The sequence below is a fragment of the Chiroxiphia lanceolata genome, chromosome 9 (genome assembly GCF_009829145.1).
Source record: "Chiroxiphia lanceolata isolate bChiLan1 chromosome 9, bChiLan1.pri, whole genome shotgun sequence".
NCBI classification, from domain to species: domain Eukaryota; kingdom Metazoa; phylum Chordata; class Aves; order Passeriformes; family Pipridae; genus Chiroxiphia; species Chiroxiphia lanceolata.
In genome coordinates, this window is record NC_045645.1 from 9,672,173 (window position 1) to 9,685,561 (window position 13,389).

Genomic DNA, 13,389 nt, shown 5'->3' on the forward strand with positions numbered 1-13,389 from the left:
CAGAACCGACAAAGCAGCTGATTCTGACAGTGTGTAATTATAAAAATGTGACTAATTAATATGAAAAAAATCTTTAAATGCCTCTCAAGACTGCTCTGCTGGGCATCAGAAAAGCCAGAATTGCTGTAAAGTAGCAAGCAGGAAGATCAAGTGGTAAGATACTGTAAGCATACTGGCTTTTTAAATTAATTTTAATTTGGCCTGTGAAACATATATACCAAAGGCTACTCCTACAGCAGTACAAATACGTGTTTTTTTCAAAATAAAAGCTTAAAAAAACCCCAGGCACTTCCTTTCCATCTTTGCCCTTCTCATACAAAGACCTACTGTTCCTTAATCCAAAAGCAATCCAAATGATTTGCTGGAATTAACTTCTAACACTGGCTAATTTGTTTTTATTCTCATTCTTCCTCAGTATTTCACTTCCTTATTAAACAGCTGCCACAGAATAGCACTGTAAACTGGGAAGATGACCAGAAAATGCTTCCAGGGGACATTATAGCAGAGACACTTCCTGCCCAGCTGAGAAGTTGGCTATAGATCTGCCTCCTACCTCCGCTGACCCCCCAGGCATCACCTTCACTGGTGAACCAGTAATTATAAAGTGCTCCTCTCAATCCACAATTACTCTAACGATCACATTACATGATAATGACTTTGTAAGTTATTCAAAACAAAGCTTACATTTAAAATTAACCAACCGCATTTCTCACTATTACCCCTATTTTCCCTGATTTCACACAGCATCTCTATTAGTCTGTTTTATGTTAAGAATGAAATGCAGGGTATTTTCTTTCAAATGCTTTCAAGGAAGTGTTAATGGAATCAGAACGTAAGAAGAGGTTCCACACCAGGGCCACTCATTTTTGAAAACAGTGATGCTGAAAATCAGGAGTGCTAAAATACTAATTCCACTTGACATTCTGATGGCATCCAGCCAGGGACTCGATGCCAAAATCCACCACAGAGCTTTATTTGATTGCTTAATTGTTTTACAAGGCCAATTCGCAGACAAGCCACACTGTAAAACTTCCATATGAGAATGCAAGAAATAGTCACTTTTGCAAAGCTCAAGATTACTTGCAAGACAGGAGATTGACTTTAAATGTACAGAATTGCAGCGTGAAATCCACCTCATTTGCTTGAAGGCTAAATACCTTCTTTGTCTTTAAATAAATACAGCTCCTTCCATTCAAGGATCAAAGTACTCCACAAGCCTAATGTCCATGGTTCTCCTAATAAAGCACACACCATTATCCTCATTTTATACATTAAAAACTAAACCAGAGGTTAAGTACACACCCACCATGACACAGCGCATCTGTGACAGAACTGCTTTCAGTCCTGAGCTCTAATAATGAGCAGAGGTAGGGTTTGAACACAACAGTTCTGCAGCATGACTAGTGAGAATGTTCCTGGCACTGGCACTCACTACGGTTGCTGGCCTGTTTCTTTTACAAAATCCCCTTCTCTTGAAATCAAACAGCACCTCAAAAGCAATCCTGGACAAGTTTTATTATAAACCTTACCTAGGAAAATCTGGTGTGTGTGAGCTTTTGATCCAGTTCAACTAAAACAACATAAATCAAAAGAGCACATGCTGAAGGGGACAGGAATAGCTAGAAGGTAACATAATCCGTTCATCACAATTTACCCAAAAGGTCATAGTAATGACTCTCAGAAGCTGTTTTAAAAACAAATTAGGATTATTTTAGTGAAGGTTATGCAAACTGCTGTTACGTGTTCAGTAGTTTTACCGACCCCTTACCACAATTTCAGGTTCTCTGGTCACATTTCCCACATTTGTTTAGCCTGCTCTTCTCCCTCTCATTCCTCTCAAATTCATTAAAGCCAGCAATTGTGGCACTTGTGGCAATTCATGGACACACTGACAGACGTTGTCATCACATTCATTTATAGTCTTGTCTTAAATTATAAGGATTCATATAGCAGTTCATCAGTCATACAGCAGCTTATCTGTCAGTCATATAAAGAGATGAGCATAGCATCCTTCACCCACCTCCCTCAGCAAAGAATCACACTGTGACAATCTGGATGTTGCCTAAGGAATAAACATAGAAATCCCAGATTCTTGCCAAACTGCACTCATCAGATTTACTGTCAACAGACATAAACATAGAAGTTATGTCAAACAAGCAAAGTTACCTCTTCTAAAAGCAGGTGATTTCAGTTTATCAATGTGGTTTAGTGCTACACAGGGCAAAGCTACAAAACAGCTGTAAACCTGAAGTTGAACTGTCTGCTATTTCAGGAAAACTGCACAAACGAACTGAAGCCCCCTTTGCACTTCCAGGTTTCTCTGGCCTTTTTCTTTTGATGAGTTAAGCGTGGTCATGTTAGCCCATCAATGCCAGAGGCACACCACAGCTATTAGCTTAAAACTGAATCAACTGCATGCTCTTTGGAACACGCTGGCCTGCTGAAAATGAAGTTTTAGCTCTCGTGAAAATGAATTTGTGCATATCTTCATCTCAAGCCTCACACAGAAGGCAAGCATAGAGTGTGTGTTGGGCCAGCTCACAGCAGCTCTCTTGCTTCTGGGCCAGTTATTCCAAATTTAGGCTTCTCTAACACTTTCAGACAGCCCTGAAGACCAGCAGTCTGGATCACTGAAAGAGGATTCACACTGATTTTTACAATCTTATCTAAAGAAAACATGTTTTTACTAGTATGATATGTATCTGGTTGCTGTGCTGTTCTCAAAAGAAAACCAGGAGACAAGCCTTTCTTTGATCAACATGAATACTAAACAGATTCTAACATTATGTAATAGAGACCAAATAAGCATATGCAAACATAATGGATTCATTACTGATTAGAGAAAATGTAAAGTGTTTAATCATTCATAGATCTATTCTTAAATGCATGCTAAAGTGTACTCAGCCAAAAAAAGAATGTAAATTCAAAGTACAGACCTGTTACATGCATGTAATGAAGAATGACTAAAGCTTTCTTGTTATTTTTAAATTTAAAACATCTAATCCTAACTTTTGTTCATAAAGTACTAGACTGGAAATTTTTATTTAGGAGCAAATTTCTAAGAACTGTGCTCCTTTGATGTATATGTTCATGTACGTTGCTGATATATAAAATCCAAAAATCTAACACACCACAACCTCCCCACTGAATAAAAGTTAAAACTGGTACCATGCTAGAAAGAGAGATGATACTGAGAGCAAGAAAACTAGAAATAACATCAGAATTACCACAAGACAGTATGGGGTACAATATGTTTCACCATAATGTGTATGACTACAATGAATAATATAGCTGCCTGTGCAATGGCTTTCTGTATAGCTTCATTTGCCATAAGCTTCTGCTGAATGGAAAACTACCAATTAAGCTGATTAATTACTGATTAACCACTTAAAGAATAGCTGTAGTTTATTAAACGTAATGCTAGATTACTTTTGAAGCATAAAACCCCCTAAGAACTGATCATATATAATTTTCCCAGTTTTATAAAGAATATGTCAAAAGCTGTTACGTTGTACTGCAATACTGGACAAATAAGCACAGGCAACAATTACAATCTTAAGACTTCTACAAGTATAACTCTTCTATTACAGAAACACTGTTTTGCATACACATGCAGGAGCTGACAGATGCTCATATGCAAAAGAATCCAATTACTAAATTGAGGCCTGAATTTATATAGCTTCATGTAGCAAGACACCTCAGCTGTTCTGAAATGCCTGCTCTGTGCAGTGATTTGCCTCTATTGAAATGTTTTGGCTTCCCTCCTGTGGGTTAACCAGAACACCAGTCAAAGCAAACGAGAACGTGAGTGGCAAAGGAAACTATTACAAAGCATAAGTAAGTTTGATCAGACATACAAGTTGAAATAATAGGAGGAAAATCCTCTTAAGAGCTGTCAAAGTGTCATTTGCAATAGGAACAAGTGCAGGGGAAAAAAGTACTTCTCTGAAGTTTACACTGACAGCTTCTCTTGAAATGTCACACTGACAAGCCAGACTGTCCCAACCACAACTACATCCGATAGGAAAAATCCACCCTCTGGGTGGCTACAGAGATCTAAATGCCAACAAGGAGAACTCCCATTCACTCTCAACCCTTCACAGCAAAGACTGGAAACCAGTTCCCTGACTCTTCAATCAGGGAAGTTAAACAGCGACTCCTCTTCTGCGCAGCGCACGTGCCATCCCACGGATCACCTTACTCCACAAGCACACATCAGCAGCTTATGGGAGCTCAGGATCTAACCCAGTTAACTCAGTGAACAGGATCACCTATCTTTATTCCGCGAGATTGGACGTCAACATGCTGAAGCTATGGATACGGATGATCTGTGCAAGTGTAGTTACGTACCAGATACGTGCACGTATTCTTCATAAATGTATTTATAGATACATACACACACATACCCAGAAAGGGAGCACTTGCTGGCACAGAAACCCTCAGGATACTGCTCACCAGAGCCTAGGAGGGTACTTGAGTTTCCCTGGTTTTATTCACGTGCTTAAGCACCTGCTATTGACCAATTCTTGAGACAGAGGCTACGCAAGGTGGCCCTTTGGTACCACACAGCAGGGCTTTCTGCTGTTCTCATCCTCACGAGTTCCACAGTTTGGACACTACTAATTATTAGCTCTTTTCATGTGAGAACTCTGGGAAGTTTTGAAAAAAAGACCTGGAGGAGGAGAAGGCTTTACAGGAAAGCATTACACTGACTGTTCCAGGCAGCAAGGAAAGCACCACGAGTGTATTTGCTGGCTGAGGGATTCAGAGTTCTGGAAGAGGATGGAGGAGTGAAAAATGCAAACAAGGAGGAAGAAGAGAACCTGGCAAAGGTTGGTGTCCTCCAGTACATCTATCTACTTCAGTTTCATTTTGGATCAAAGCTATAAGTTACAAGTTAAAGCCTTGTTTTGAAAATATCTGACTTTACTGCGTCCCTATTTCAGAATTCACGCTCAGCCTATCCAAATAAAACTATACCTAAAGTCATACCCACACTGCATTTTCCTTCACATTGTGCAAACGGTTAACAAAAAAAAAAAAAAAATAAACAGTCATTAGTCACTAGGATTATGCAAGAAGGCAAAAGAGGGGGGAGCGAAAACCAGAGCCCTACGGTAGCCACACATTCTTGGAATGCCAAGGAAAGCCTTGGGCGCGCTTCACCTTGCAGCGATCGCAGGGAGCGGGCACAGGAGCACGGCGGGGAGCCCGGAGAGAAGGAAGAAAAGCGAGCGGACAAGGAGCCATCAGACCTGGGGGTCCCCTGGGCACCCTCCCACCGCTCCGAGGCCCGGGGCGACCCCCGCCCGCCGGCCCCGCCGCGGGGAGGCTGTGGCGGCTCCCCCGTACTGCCCGTGGCCGCCCCACCGCAGCTCACCTCGGTCTCCACCACCTCGTGGTACGCGGGCGGGGGATCGAAGCCGCCTCCGCCGCCGCCGCCGTCCCCGTCCCCGCCGCCACCGCGGGGTCCCTGCCCGCCCGCGGGGGAGCCGTGCCCGCCCGGCGGGCCCTGCCCGCTCTCCATGGGCTCGTAGCCGCCGTAGTGGAGGCCGGGCCGCTCATTGGTGAGCAGCGCCACGGCCTCGTTGATGTCGTTCTTGGCCAGGCGCAGGGCCTTGCGGATGGCGGCCGCGTCCGAGAAGCCCATGCAGAGCAGCGTGGTCATGTGCTGCTCCTCCTCGCTCTCCATGGCCGCGCCGGGAAGCGGGGCCGGAGGAGGAGGAGGAGGAAGAGGAGAAGGAGGAGGAGGAAAGGGGAGACACCCCCGCGGACCGAGGGGCGCCGGGCTCAGGCGCTGCCGGCCCCGCGCGCCGCCATGTTCGGGAGCGCCGCTCCCCTCCCGCCGCCGCCGCCGCGGCGGCCGCCCCCGCCCCGCCCCCCCGCACGCGCCCCCGCCCCGGCCCCGCCCCCCCCGCGCGCCCCCGCCCCGCCCCGGCCCGGAAGCGGCGGCGAAGCCCCGGCCCGGGGAGCGCACGCGGAGCCCGCGTCACGTGACACGGGGAGGGGGGTTTGAGCGCGGGGAGCTGCGGGGGCATGAATGGACCGGCGTGGGAAGGGGGCGTGGTCAAGAGGTCACGTGAGGGCGAGCGGCCGTGCCAGGGAGTGGGAGTGGGATCGGGGACCGGGACCGGGATCGGGGATCGGGGACCGGGACCGGGACCGGGACCGGGACCGGGACCGGGACCGGGACCTGGACCGGGACCGGGACCTGGACCTGGACCTGGACCTGGACCTGGACCTGGACCTGGACCTGGACCGGGAATGGGAATGGGAATGGGAATGGGGACGGGGACGGGGACGGGGACGGGGATGGCGACCGAGACGGAGATGGGGACCGGGGATGGGGACCGGGATCAGGATGGGGACGGGGGATGAGGACGGGGACGGGGATGGGAATGGGGATCAGGGCTGGGACCGGGGATGTGGATAGGGACGGGGACTGGGACCAGCGATAGGGGTGGGGCCCGAGCCCGAGTCCGTAGATGGGGTTTGGGAACGGTACCGCGATCGGTAGCGGGACTGGGAGTGGGGACGGGGCCCGAGGACCTGGACTTGGACCTGGACCGCGACTGGGACCGGGACCGGGACCGCGTCGGGGAACAGAGGACCGGCGGAACGGGGACCGGCGCCGAGACCGACACCGGCACCGGCACCGGCACTAGGACCTGACGGTTCCTCACGGCCCGACCGGACTGCCAGGGGAGCGCTGCGGGGAGTGGGATGTCGAGGGTGGAATGTCGGGTGTGGGCTGCCCGCCACGCCTCCTGCCGCTGCCGGTGATACTGCCGTTAATCACGACTCTTTTAGCGGACAGGTGCCGGTGGGGCGGTGAGGCTATCACAGCGGAACACGACAGGCCCGGGGTCTGAGGAGAGGGTGGGCAAGGCTGGTATCCGTGGGCAGCTGGGAGTGCTGGGGGAGATGCTCTGGCTCCCGGGAGCACACCATCGAGTTATCGTCTCACTGCTGCCAGCCCTCCAGCTTCCACCTTATTTCTCTCTAGAAATATGTTCTTTAAGCATGTAATATCAGGAAGAAATTCTTCCCTGTGAGGGTGGTGAGGTTCTGGCACAGGTTGTCCAGAGAAGCTGTGGCTGCCCCATCCCTGGAAGTGTTCAAGGCCAGGTTGGATGGGGCTTGGAGCAACGCGGGATAGTGGAAGGTGTCCCTGCCCATGGCAGGGGGTTGGAAGGAAATGAGCTTTAAGATCCCTTTCAACTGAAACCATTCTAGGATTCTATGATAATATAACAAGGAGAGATGCAAATCCACACAAAATGAAGCAGGGCACAATCAGGAAAAAAAAAATTCTAGTGCCCGAAGCAGAGACTAAGTTATATATATTCCTTTAACATGCTTGATGAACTCTTGTACTGCACAAAAGTCAGTAGATCTGGATCTGGATCTCCTGGTACTCTCCAAAGTAAAATTTATCACCTCATTGTAACAACGTCTTTTCTATGTTCAGAGAAGAAGAGGAAGGAGGAAACAGATAAAAGATTTGTCAGGATCAGTGTTGATGTCTGCATGTACACATTTGTCTTTGACGGCACGTATTTTCAGGCAAACTATTTTGTGTTAACAGTGGCTGACATTACTGAAGGCACGGGGGTTAGGAATCTAGAAACCCCTGTCTGAAGTCTCAGATACAAATAACATTTATGATAAAGGAAACTTTCAAGTGTAGGGGACACCAACAGTATTTAGGTCTCTAACATGAACTTTCAGGGCTCAGCGTTGGACTCTGCTCCAGAGTTTGTCTGTAGACTGATAGATCAGTCTGTTGGACAGGCAAGGTTTTGGATTAATTTTTAGATTGCAGTGATCTCATATTCCTTATATGACCCAAAAGGTAATCACAGCTTCTTCATCTTGCTTATTCATCTCTCTGATCCTTTTTCTCTAGGCTGACATTTCTCTAGGCTGACATCAGTGGATTGGAGGTAATGTGCGTATGACTGATCTTCAGCTTCTGTATCTAAGGAAAGTCTTTCATTCAGGCTGATCTCCAGTTATAAAAGAAATTGTTATGGCTCAGTCTTGGCAGGCTTTAGAAAAACTCCAACACTTCAAATGCATTGAGTTAATATGCAGAATATTGACTCACTGCTTACTCATGTGACTAGCATTTAAAAGACACTTTCTCATTTTTAAAGGATATTATAAAAGATGGTTTAATCCTCACAGCCTGGTGAAGTCAGTTGGCATAATTTCCCTTTACTAATGGAAGAAATTTGTAGGAAAAAGTAAGATATTTATTAGATGTCATTATTGCTTTAGATTTATTTCAATGAAGTGCCCCTGTAATTTGTGCTGAGGTAACTATTGAAAACTCCCAAAAGTGATGGAAGAACTGACTGTAATCTCAGGTGACCAAGGAAAAAGAGGCTGCTTTAACATTAAGTTACCTATACTCTCTAGTCCACCTGTTCTGAATGACGTTTAAAGGGAGTTTGAATTTACCAGTATATAGGAATAACACTTGGGCATAGCAGCTCAGCATTACTGATGATGAGGGGTACTGATCCTCAAGTTAGATTTTACAGACTTCGCTGACATCTCTCTTGGGACTGCTTAAAGGAAAAGATCACACATTCCAGCCTAGTGAAGGAACGGGTGCATCCTTTTCTAGATATTATTCAGCCTGGATGTCCCAGTTTGCAAATGTTTTTTATGCATTGTCAGTTCGAGAAAAGTTGCAGACGGAAGCACAGCAAACTTGTCTAACTGAGAACAAGGAAAGCAGAAAGTGAGTCTTTCCCTATGGGGCACCAGGAGATGCAAGGAGACAAGGACAGTAAGGAAATTGAAGAAGGGAACAAATCTCCTCAAGATCAGCCTTTTGATAAGTTGGAGTTTGTACCTGTGGAGTTGTCAGTTTGATATGACACACATTTACTAGTTATTTGATTGTATTACTTCATGGAAGTAATACACAACTGCATCCTGAAACATGTGTATCCTGAAACATGTCCAGATATGAGGAACCCCCATGTTACAGAAAGCAGATATTTTTGAACAGAAAAAAACGTTATAGTAAGTGGTCATGCTGTGACAATGAACCTGGCTTTTTGCTTGACCATGATGTGGCCACGTAGCCTAAAAACAGAGTTTGATGGACAATTGCAATGATTTCTGCAGTTATATTACTCTAGGAGTGTTTGAATAATTTGTCTTTAACTGAAAATGCTTTTATGCTTTTCTTCATAAGCTTGTGTTGAAGCCAGTCCTGTGTTTACAGCTCTCTCATTATTTAAACAGTGAATGCAGCGTGTCCCATCAAAGGGAAACAGCTGTATTGTTCTGGTGGAACATACACATGGCCAAACTAAGAGGTGACTCCCTCGCTTGTTGAACTTGGAGGTTTCCCATTTTATTTACATTTGTTGCAGAATTCCAGCCATAATCTCAGATGTAATTGGAAAACATCCTTTGCCACCCTGATTTTGTTTCCTTCTTTGTTGTACTGTCCTAGCTGTGATGGTTACATGTATACTCAGAGGCTATGGTAGAAGAGAATTTAAAGTTCATTGTGTTGCCCCCAAATCTTTGATTTCATATATATATTTTACTCAGGATTAAAGGGTATCTTTCTCATATTTTGTTAGAAGTACCATAGGAATATATTACTGAGAGAAGCTTACTGTGAGCTAAAACTTACTGTTTACAAATAATGACAAAATATGGAAAATTAGGACAAAATTTAATGACAGGGCTCCACCACCCTATAGTACATAAACACAGAAGGAGTTGTATGAAAACTGGGGTTACAGTATCTAGAAAAAATTCCTTTGCAGTTGTTGCATGAATGAAGAGTGTGTGTGAGCCTGTATGAATCCCAGCTCCTTCATTTAGAAGGGAAGAATGCTCTTTTTTTTCTGATTGATGTCAGTGGTTTGGGATTAGGCACCTAATGTAGTTGGATCTCATGATTATAAGAAGAGCTTCTGTCCTATCTGCCAGATGAACAGAAACACTCTCCACAGGCTGCAGGGTAGATGCTTTTTTTTATAGGCTTGAATTTGACTAACAGAAGAGTCGGCAAAGCAATTGGTGGTGTCTTGCAGGAAATCTCATCACCCGATGGAGAAAGAAGGTGACTTCCTGGGGAGAAGTGTCTTGTCCCTGTACCCCTAGACATCCTAAACATTGACAAGAGGAACATGTTTACAAAGGTTTCCCTAATCTTATGTTTTGGATGGACATGGCACTTGCTGCTTAGTATAGCTGGCTATTGGGGCAGAGAATCTCTTCACTATCTGAGGAAAGAATATCTGAGATATTTCGGAACCCAGCTTTTGTATAGTATTGCAAAGAATTAATTTAGGTTTTCTGGAATGGCTTTATCTTTCCTTCCTTCCTTCCTTGCATCCCATGTCCCACCCAGTCTCATCCAGTTTCCTGCTTCTGGTTTATTTATAGCCAGACGTAATAGGTGGGTTTTAAAGAAGTGCCTCGGGACCAGATAGCACAAATCCCTCTGAATTATTGAAAAGCACATTTTTATATGTATATATTGATGTTTGGTTGCTTTTAGCAGAGGGGGTTAAAAACATTTGTATAGTGAAAAACTGTGTAACCCTCCTGCAAAGTACAGTTGCAATGACAGCTAACAAAGTAGATGCACAGATGCTTTTGACTGCTTGGGTAGCTGTGCAGCCTCACACAAAACAAAGGTTGTAGCAAACACAGTCTTGTGAGTCTGTTCACAAGCACCAGCTGACAGATTCCTGCACTATACTTTTAGACTTCATCTATAGTAGGAATTTTTGCTGCCTTCACAGCTTTTGGCTAGCATGAAAGGAGATTTGTGCTGGGGCAACCGCCAAGGCCAAACCTGCTGTCAGCAGTGATTTGCAAAGAGGCAGTTTACCCTGTTTTCAAGCTGGGACTCGTGCACTCTAGTAATCATAATTACAATATTTAGCTCTAATACGGTGCTTTTAAGATGGGTATCTTAAAACCTTATGAGGGGCAGAGGGATATCATTAGCTCCTCAACATGTATTATTTTTTGCAACTGCTACAAACTATCATGGGGCTGAAGAAGAAGGGAAGAAGAAGGTGAACAGATCTTGTGGTGTTGCTGTGTCTCCTCCAGCCAGTCTGTCCCTGTTGTTATTCCAGCATCCAAAGGGAACAGGAGCTGAACCATGACCGTTTTCCTGCAGCAGAAGCTGAGTACCCGCTGGCCTCCTGAATACAAAAATGAAGTTTCATACTGTTTCCTTTGAATAGAAGCAGCATGACGTGAGTGTGGAAAGAGTGGAACAGTATGTTAAGGGAAACACAACTGAAAGGAGAGAACAGCTGACTCCAAGGGCTGAGCAGATCTGCCCCCTCTGCTTCACTGTGTAGGTTTGTTTTCAGCTCTTCAATTCAGACCGTCTCGTGGGTCTCACAACACATCTCCACAACTCCGGGCTAGAAAATGAAACAATTGCAAGGAGATTGTTCATTCTTCCTGAAACAAGCTACACAGGCTGTGGGAAATGACAGCTAAGGCTGAACTTTAAAACAACCTGAAAGCACTTAGATACAGAAATGCAGAGTGAAGCCATTCAATAGAGTTAGATTTGGAAGAGAGCCCTGAAAAAACCTGCAGTTATGACTAATCCATTTTTAACGTGTGTGGTTTTAGGTAAAATCACTTCTTCAAAAGATCGTTTCTCTCCCTGTTATGGTTACAGTTCTTTACTGTCCTTTTAGATAAATGACGTGTTGACATGTGAGTTCAGTTACAGATGAACTGTGAGGACAGAATTATTTTTGATGCTGGAGAGGCTCTGGCTGAGCTGCTTGTGAAGGGGAGAAAAGATACAAACAGGATATTCAGTGTCAAGCTGCAGCAGCACCCTGAGAGACCCACCCAGAGGCAAACGCTTGAATGCTCACTCTCTCCTTCAGCCAAGGTAGCTGAGGAAACCTGACATAATTGTAGACTGTAGAGCTCCAATTCTGCAGGGACAAATTCATGCAGTGACATTTTAGAAATGAAATAATCTGAAATGGAAACTTCTTGTTGCACTGAACAAGTCTGTGAGACACCACATGGTTTTACAGGATAGCCTTTGGGTGCATTTATTTTGTTCTCAAATTGTTCCAGCCTTGCTTGCTGGTCCCTTTGCAGGGATCCCCTAGTTCTGTGGTACAGAGGCATTGATGTTAGCGCGCTGCTACAGGGAGACGTGGTGTGACACTGTGAGTTCCACAGCTGATGTGATGCCAACCCAATATTCACAGACTTTGCAGTCTCGCAATCAGTAGAGCTGTGAATAGGAGTGTGAATTCAGTGCAAACAAGCAAGAGGCTGTGGAGGGGAGCAACGTGGAGGCTGTTTAGGCAGGTAGAAGACAGTACAGTGAATCCAGCACTGGTGAGATATGCTCAACTTAAAGACTACCTCAGCCTAACTAAGGGCAGTGTTGACAGAGCTTGTAGTAACACGCAGTATTGTGAGGGTGAAGGCTGTTCTCTGTGCTGTGTGAGTGTATCTGATACCCAGAAACAAAAGCAGTTGGCATTTCCCTGGTGTATGCTGAGATGTGGTGCAATGTGATAGAGCAACAGGGAACTCCTTGCTGGCTTTTTGCCCTATGCAGATTCCTTTTGAATTAGGTTGACCTTTAAAGCAAGACCTGCTTCTTCTGCTTCTTATTGTCTAAATTCTGCAGTGGAGCCTGAGAAACAAGTCTGTGAATCTTGGAGGATTTTTTTAAAGCTCTGATTAGTGAAACAAAATAGGTTGGAAGGAGTCTGAGGAGAGAATGGCCAAATGGAAACCATTTTACAGATCTATTGCCTTTTATTTTTTATTTTACTCCATTCCACAGCAACACTGGCCTGAGTGGTGCTAGGCTTAAATCAGCACAAAAAATGGTTTGTGTCAAAGAAGACTGGTCCACAACCCTCTCCTGTTGTTAAAAGGTACCTCTGCCTCCTGGTCAAAACAGCACCTTGTTTGCCCTCAGCAATTTGGAAACCCAAAGCTGTGTTCCTGCTGCCAGGGTTTTGTACTAGAGCACTGCAACTGCTTGGCACCGGCAGCCCCATGCAGGAGTTTGGAGGTGAGAGAGGTGAAAGTCAATATCCTGACTAAAAATCTGGAGGTATTTAGGCAGAGGGGCTGTGATTGAAGAACCTCTTCCCCTTTTTGAATTTCTTTAACATTACCATTGCTTCAGTTGCATTTTCACATTTTTTCTCCATTTCTTATTCCGGCAGATTCTGGCATTTCGTGCAGATTATTAAGTGCTGATCAAAGGGCAGCTGAAACTGGAACTCAGCTCTGGGTGGGAGGCAGCAGCTCCTGGGCCAGTGAGAGGCCTCATTGTGGTGCTTCGGGACCTGCAGGTGGGACTGCAGGAGGGGTGGAAGCATGTGAATA

The 13,389-nt window shown here is 45.3% G+C and overlaps 1 protein-coding gene and 1 long non-coding RNA gene across 3 annotated transcripts in view; one reads left to right on the forward strand and one right to left on the reverse strand.

Annotated features, from left to right (window-relative positions):
* USP24 (ubiquitin specific peptidase 24) overlaps positions 1 to 5,806 on the reverse strand; it is a 62,711-nt gene extending 56,905 nt beyond the window's left edge. For both annotated transcript variants that reach the window (XM_032696090.1, XM_032696088.1), the window contains exon 1: positions 5,381 to 5,806. In XM_032696090.1, the coding sequence (XP_032551981.1) occupies positions 5,381 to 5,692 (312 nt within the window). In that variant the 5' untranslated portion in view covers positions 5,693 to 5,806. The remainder of the gene's footprint in view (positions 1 to 5,380) is intronic.
* A 5,147-nt stretch (positions 5,807 to 10,953) lies between these two features.
* LOC116790947 lies at positions 10,954 to 13,311 on the forward strand. Its single transcript, XR_004358562.1, has 3 exons — positions 10,954 to 11,356; positions 12,836 to 13,069; positions 13,227 to 13,311. It is a non-coding gene; the product is annotated as an uncharacterized LOC116790947 (long non-coding RNA).
* The last annotated feature ends 78 nt before the right edge of the window (positions 13,312 to 13,389 follow it).